General features: G+C 25.8%; 1 protein-coding gene across 1 annotated transcript in view; it reads left to right on the top strand.

The window, feature by feature from the left end:
• The first annotated feature begins 7,083 nt into the window (after positions 1-7,083).
• LOC136089959 (uncharacterized) overlaps positions 7,084-8,744 on the top strand; it is a 1,978-nt gene continuing 317 nt past the window's right edge. The window contains exons 1-2 of the mRNA XM_065816061.1: positions 7,084-8,639; positions 8,710-8,744. The exon at positions 8,710-8,744 is cut by the window's right edge and continues 317 nt beyond it. Coding sequence (XP_065672133.1) covers positions 7,084-8,639; positions 8,710-8,744 — 1,591 coding nt within the window. The remainder of the gene's footprint in view (positions 8,640-8,709) is intronic.

Here is an 8,744-nt window from a genome sequence, read left to right as displayed (position 1 = left end):
CAAAAAAAACTTTAGAAGGCAATATAAAACATGGCGTTTCAACTTTGCATGCTTGGATAAGGTTTTCAGAATGTATGCTCCATATCTCTTATAAGATGTTGATTATGAAGTGGCAGGCTAGAAATCAAGACGAAAAAAATATTGTTAAACTGAGAAAGCTTGAAGTCTGTGCTGAATTTCGAACAAGGATAGGTCTTGTCATAGACCAACCGAGAATAGGTGGGGCAGGTACATCAAGCGATGGCAACACAGCTAGGCGATTTTTTCAGCAATACGATGTCTCAGCTAGTATAATGAACATCGATGTAGATCTTATGAAAAGGCTTCATAATATTATGGCCAAAATATCAAGTGGTTATGAAATTAACTTATCCAAATTTAAAACATTCTGTTGGGAAACTGCTTCGCTCTATGTATTTCTGTACCTTTGGTATCCTATGACCCAAACACTTCATAAGATTTTGATTCATGGCTATGAAGTCATCGAACTATTTACTTTTCCATTAGGTATGTTTTCTGAGGAGGCTCAAGATGCTACCAATAAGGTTTTTAAGATTTTTCGTGAAAATTTTACAAGAAAATGCGATCGAAAAAAAAACAATATAGACCTTTTTCATCGCCTTTTATGTGCATCTGATCCTTTAATTTGCACATTAAGAAAGAAGATACATAACAAAAAAAAAAAGTCTACCATCTGGTGTACTTGAACTATTGCAAGAGCCAACGATAGAATACTCTGCATTGAGTTCGCATTTGAGAGTTCAAAATTCCTTGTGAGCTTGTATTATAAGTTGATGATCGTGACTTAGGCGAGTCTGTCATGAAGTCAACATCTTCATTACTATCTCTTTCGGTGATGGCTTCATCTAAATCACCTAACGTGACATCATTGCAATCATCCTCCAAGCTGCAATCTGGATGTGATTTCAAAGTTTCAGCATTTGTAATTGATTCACATTTATAAAATCTCAATACATCTGTAAATTTTCTTTTCAGTTTCTTTTCCTGCTGTTTTGTTGTTTTAATATCAACGTTGCCAATAGCCATTTTTACTTTCTGTTCTTTGATCTACAATGAATATTATTTCATTTGGTGGAACTTTACGATTCTTTTCACAAGCACATGTCGAAAAGTCTTTACATTTACATGAAGCAATACCAAAAATATGATTTGAGTCAATTTTGAAGTTTTCAACTTTGTTCAGATACTGTGACTCCTTGTCCTTGGACCTCTGTTTAAACGGTTTCAGAAGTGAGCAATATTTGTCATGGTAATCTCTTATTTTAGCTATTATTTGCTGACGGGATATTACTGGAATCGATGCTCTGTGCCATATTGTCTCAAGTCCTGTTATAAAAATATCAATAAGATGACAATTTCCTAATGTTATGCTTTTTTTTCTTTTTTTTCTTTTTATAATAATAAATTAAGGTGTAGATGTATATAGTAGTTCTATTGGTTTAAGGTTAAGTTATTAAATTGTTTTAAGAATAAATTATTCTATTGTTCTAAGATTAAGTTAAGGTTAGCTATTTAATCCACAATATATAAATAGCTTGGCTTTTTAACAAGCTATTCAAGTTACAGAAGAATTATGAAATAGAATTTACAAATTGAATGAAAATAGAATATGTATGATAAATCGGTAAGACAGTAGTAATTTTTTAATTTTTTATTTTAAGGTATTGGCAAGCTGTACTTGACGACTTACCTGATTGCAACGAAATTGAAAGAACCTTCAACTACAAGCCAACTTAAAATAATTTTTGTAGCAGCGTTTTTAAAGAAGATTTATTTTAATTTTATTTACTAGAATTACTTATATTTCATAATTTCTATAAATTATTGTATTTGATTAAGATTTATTTTTTACAAAATTTCAAGTTTAAAAAACTATTTTACATATAGATTTTTAGTTTTTTAATATATAATTACATATAATAAAATAATAATTGGAGTGTCCAGGTAGCTGCTTGAGTTGGCAATCGAATGATTGGTTTTCTCAAGAAATCATTTTCGTGTTGGAGCTCTCCAGCTCTGTAATAAGTACTGTATCAAGAGTTTTGTGTGCAAGCCTGACCAAGCTTCTTAAAAATTGCTTTCATCAAACGTTTCCAACAAGCGTAATATTGTTACACGACATGAGTTTTTGTTCAAAAATCTCCCAAATGCTATTTGGGACTATTATAGTATATATAGTATATGTTATTATAGTATATATAGTATATGTTATTATAGTATATATAGTATATGTTATTATAGTATATATAGTATATAAAGTATAACAAATAATGAAAGTAATGAGAGTTCTTAATATTTATGAACAGTACATCTATAGCATTCTTTAGTTTGATTAAATTAAAAAATTATTTGGTCCCAAAAATATTCCATCCTTACTTCCAACTTATTGATCATAAATACGAAACAAAACATTCTAAGCAGAATTACTATATTCCAAAAATGTCTTTAAGGCAATCCTAATTCTCAATATCTTGAAGATGACCGCAACCGTAGAACTCGTTTCTCGCAAATGCGAATTATACGATAAACACATTTTAACATTTTAAATGCGTTAATAAACAACAGTTACTTGACCTCAGTATTACTGAAACAGTCTCTTATTTTTAAAAACTTTTACAAGTCTCGAAACTTTTTTCATTTACACAATAGCTGGAAATGTTTATGGTTATATTTATAAAATGCATTTAATTTTATTTATATTTATACAGATACATTTACTTGGCTATTTTAACTATACGAGTTTTTATATTTATATATTTAACTATATTTTTATTTGGGTTTATCTTATATTTAATTGATATTGATTGCAAAACATAACTGAAATTAACGGGGCAAGATGATAAGGACATTGTCTTCTGCTAGCACCATTAAAATTGTTACGTTAACAATTATGTAAAAAAATGTGTATTGGCTAAAAATATTATATCTATATGTCGTAACATTTATTAGTTAGTGCATGATTTCATAACAAATACAATTGTGATTTTTTTACATAAAATGAATGTTTATGTCAAACTATTAATTTTTATATTTATATTTCAAAAACCGCATCTCATGGCCTTGATTTTTGCTGTAGCCGCAAACTATAATAATCAAAAAATGTGTTGATTTATCTTATTTATATATATTTTTACTACCTATTAGTTACTAATTTTTTCATATCATAATATAAGCAAAATATATTTCCGTTACAAAAGATTATATATAACTAAATACTGCTAAAATATATTTAATAAAAAAACAGAAAATATAACACTCAGTTAAAAAAGAAAATAAAATTAAAAGAAAGAAAAAATAAATAAAATAATTTTAAATTTAGGAAGCATTAATTGATTATATTATGAGAGACTTGTTAAGATATATTATATTGTTATAGGGGGCTCATAGAAGACTGAATAAGTCTTATTATCGAGAACCTTATATATATGTATATACATATATATATATATATATATATATATATATATATATATATATATATATATATATATATATATATATATATATATATATATGTATATGTTTATAAATCCGACTTATATATATATATATGTATATATATATATATGTATATATATATGTATATATAAATATATATATGAATATATATATATATATATTTATACATACATACATATATATAACTATATATATATAACTATTTATATATATATATATATATATATATATATATATATATATATATATATATATATATAACGGGTGATGTGGAAGTTATCGGACAAAATAAAAACGTCAATAACTTGTTTATAAATGAAAAAACAAACTGCTATTATATTTTTTTTAAATAAAGCATTTAACTTTTAATAAAAATATATTATTTTTTATATGAAAAAATATTACCATCTGCAATTGATCTCAATTTTGCTCTGACGCTTTTCATAAACGACTGTAAAAAGTTTAAATCAATTTCTTGTAGTTTTAGTTTAATGCGATAAATCAAAACTTGCTCTGTTGAAGCTTGCTAATCTCCCTCGTAAACCTTCTGTGCCAAATGTCCCAAAAATTTTCAATTGGTTGTGCTTGAGGCACATTTAGGGGATTGGATTCTTTATCAACGTAATAAACATATTGGTCCATCCAATTTAGAGAATCTTTAGAATAATTAGAATTTGTTAAATCTGGGCAAAATAAATAGTTAAAGTCTCCATGATACTTGTGAATAAATGGAAGAAGTCGTTTTTCTAAACATTCATTAATATAGATTGACGAATTGATCGCTACAGCGAAACAATGGCTCGGACATACCACGGTCAGATATGGCTATCTACATTATTAATTTTTTTGGAAATTTCTCTTTTCCTATAAAACAAACACTTTCTGGGCATGTCGTTTTGTTGTTTGTGTAGTAACCTGAATTTCTAGGCATGTTGTCCCCTGCAAAACAAAAGTAATTTTCGTCATCGATGACTAGAAGCGATTTTGTGTTATAGAGTTGGTTAACTAGTTTCCTGCTTCTTTTCTCTGCCTTTATTTGTTGTTCTATAGTGTATTTTGGAGTCTTTTCACGTTTTCTATATTTAATATTCATTTTTTTTAACTGACGACCAATTGTCGATTGATTTACACCGAATTTAATACCTATTTTTCTCTGGCTGACCCCTTTTTGATTGTTGACAAGTCTCGTTAATTCAGCTTTCTTTTCTCTAGTCCAGGATGTCGGACGACCAGGGTGCTTTCTATAAGAAAACGATTGAACAGTTTCAAGTCTTTTTAGGTTATCATATATTTTACTTCAAGCAAATCCTTCCTTTTCAAAACGATTTACGATTTTTTTTTATTTATATTAGGTTTTTTTACAAAAAATATTTTTAGTCGCTTTCGAAAAGATTCTCGTTCAGCTGCATTTAACCTCATTTTAAATAATTGTGTTTCAAATAATAAAGTTTATATTTTATAGAACGTTTATGTCTATGCATTAAACTACAAAAACTAATTATTATGCTCGAATAATGAAATTAGGATTTGTCCGATAACTTTCGCATCACCCGTTATATATATATATATATATATATAAATATGCATATATATACATATATATATTTATATATATATATATATATAAATATATATATATATATATATATATATATATATACATATATATATATATATATATATATATATATATATATATATATATACATATATATATATATATAAATATATATATATATATAAATATATATATATATATATATAAACACATACATATATATATATATATACATTTTTTAAGCGTAACATTTAAGCTTTATTCATTAAAAACACTTCCACGTTCATTACCTATTAATTATTATTATTATTATTATTATATATATATATATATATATATATATATATATATATATATATATAGACATATATATATATATACATGTATATATATACATATATATAAATTAATAGAAAACACTTATCTAATTTTTATCTATATATATGCATATATATACATATATATGTATATATATATACATTTATATATATATGTCTCTCTCTCTCTATATATATATATATGTATATATATATATATATATATATATATATATATGTATATATATATGTACATATATATATATATATCTATATATATATATACATATATATATATATATGTATATATATATATATATATATATATGTATATATATATATATATATGTATATATATAGACATATAGATATTTATATATGCATATATATACATATTGTATATATATATATATATGTATATATATATGTATACATATATATGTATATATATTTATGCATATATATGTGCATATATATGTGTATATATATGTGTACATTTATATATATGTATATATATATATATATTTATATATATATATATATATATATATATATATATATATATATATATATATATATATATATATATATATATATATATATATATATATATATATATATATATATATATATATATATATATATATATATATAGATATGTATATGTATATATACACACAAATATATATCTATACACACATATATATATTTATATATAAATATATTATTTGGATGATTTTGAGTAGTATGGATGATTAAATTTATATATATACGGAAAAAAACACATACTGTAACTTTTTAGTCCCTGTTTAGTAAGTCCCTGTGTAATAAGAAATACAAATAATTCTCGACCAGGAGGTAATCCACTGTAAAGAGTGGTAGCCTTCCTACATCAAATAATGGACTGTCAGTTTTTGGCAGAAGAAAATTGGCCAGCCTTTGGTCAAGGAAACCATTCGGCAACCTCGAAAACATTGCATGAGTGGTGTGGCAAAATTTCACAGTTTCTGTTATCACTTTCTGATAGAATAAATAATATAGAGAAGAACGAAAAACAAAAATATGAGCGCTTGCAACTTTTAGAGTCAGAAAAAGTAGTTAATGTAGAATTAATAAATCAATTGAAATTTGACATTGCGCAAACTTGTTCTTTAGTCAAACAATCAAGCACAAATGATTGGATTCAAGTTCAAAAATCAGGGAAACCAGTTAAGAAACCAAACAATCAACTTATAATAGCAAATTCTACTATAAATGAATTAAATGTACGTAAAAAGAGAGCTAATATTATTTTTTATGGAGTGTCAGAGTCTGATAAAGTTTCTTTAGACGATAAAGTAGTTAAAATTAAAGCGAAAGTGTTGGAAATATTTACAGAAATTTGAGTTCAAGACATAATTTTTGAAAATGTGAGACGATTAAGAAGTAAAATTTCCGACAAGCCAGGTCCGTTGTTGGTTAACTTGGCTGATTCCAATCTACGAAACAATATACTAATTTCATCCAAAAAATTAAAATTGCTTCCAAGTTTTAAAAATATCTACATATCTCCAGATTTAACAGATGCTGAACGTCAACAGGATTTCATACTCAGAACAGAACGAAATAAACTTATTAATGCCCTTAAGGAGACGGACCCCTTTTGGTAAGGTATCCGTGGAAATCAGATCCAAAAATTTAAAAAGAAACCAATCGAATTTAGGCAGTAAGGCTAATCGTCTGTTATCTATGAGTAATATTGAAAAAATAAATTGCATGTACCTAAATGCCACATCTCTTGACAACAAATTTGATGAGTTTAAACTAGTAGTTGCAACTTACAATCCTACAATTATTAGCATTACTGAAACATGGTTCAAACCTACTTCTCTCTGCAATTTGGATGGTTATTGTTTATATAAAAAAGACAGATGTGATGGTCGTCGTGGTGGAGGTGTATGTATTTATATTGATTCCAAAATAGTTTCATATGAACTTAATGACAATGCATTTACATTGAGTCAAATAGAGCATGTCTGGGCTGTTGTCCAATTTGGCCATGATAAATATCTCTTTGGATGCATTTATAGACCTTGTGATTTCATGGATATGACGGATATTGAAAATATATTTAAAACTGCAAGAGAATATGTTGACCTAAAAGATTTTAAAGATCTAATTATAGTTGGAGATTTTAATTTTCCTGATATAAGTTGGTCCAATGGATCTATAAACTCTATTAAAAGACCATCAGGCATTGAGCATGATTTCTATCGAATAATAAATGACAATTACTTATATCAGCATGTAAATTTACCAACATATCAAACAACAAATAAATCTGCCATAAACATTTTAGATTTAATATTCACCACTCAGTCAGCAAATATAAGTGCCATCAATAGAAAATTTGTTTTAGGAAACATAACCAGAGGTCATTTGATACTATGTTTTGATTTTACTTTTAAAAGTAAATCAAAGAATGTAAATACAGAGGAAAATAAATTTGTATATAGAAAAGCTGATTATAATAGTATTGGAGATTTCCTTACAAATGTTGATTGGCTTCAGTGTTTTCATACCAAAAGTGTTCAAGAAATGTATGATGAGTTAATTTATTATACTGAAGAAGCATGTAACTTATATGTACCTATAAATATCTCATTTGTAAATTCATCATCTAGGAAAATGTGGCTAAACAAAGACCTAATCTCACTAATTAGAAAAAAGCAGAATTTAACATACATAAATTGTTCAAGTAAATGCAAAAACTCAAATCTTCGTAGTAATTATAAACTATTGTCAAAAAGAGTTTCAACTGAAATTTCCATAGCAAGACGAAAGTATGAGTTAATGATTGTTGATAAAGCTAAAAAGAACCCAAAATTATTATATAGATATATGAATTCTCAACAATATGTAAAAGACTCTATAAAAGCTCTGAGGCAACCAAGTGGTGAAATAACTCACGATCCTAAAAAAATTGCTGATCTACTGAATATAAACTTCCAAAATATTTTTGTAAAAGAAAGTAAAAATTGCATTCCATTTTTTAAAACAAGAATAAATGATACCACCTTTAACTTGATTCCTGAAGATATTCATTATGATGATGTTCTTGAAAGGCTTAAAAATCTTGATCAAAACAAAGCATTTGGAGTTGACAAATTATATCCATTTATCTTAAAAAACTGTGCTACTGCTTTTGCTCTTCCTCTAACACTAATTTTTATGGAGTCAATAGAAAAAAGTCAACTACCAAATCAAGTTAGTTCAGCAAATATAACTGCACTAGTTAAAAAAAGGTGACAAAACTGATTCTGGGAATTATAGACCTATATCACATCCTTGTATTAGTTTTAAAATACTTCAAAGAATAATAAAAAACAAGTTGGAAAAATATCTTCACA

The sequence above is a fragment of the Hydra vulgaris genome, chromosome 13 (assembly GCF_038396675.1).
Source record: "Hydra vulgaris chromosome 13, alternate assembly HydraT2T_AEP".
Lineage (NCBI taxonomy): Eukaryota > Metazoa > Cnidaria > Hydrozoa > Anthoathecata > Hydridae > Hydra > Hydra vulgaris.
Note: the sequence above shows the minus strand (reverse complement) of the source record. Positions and strands in the feature narration are given on the sequence as shown.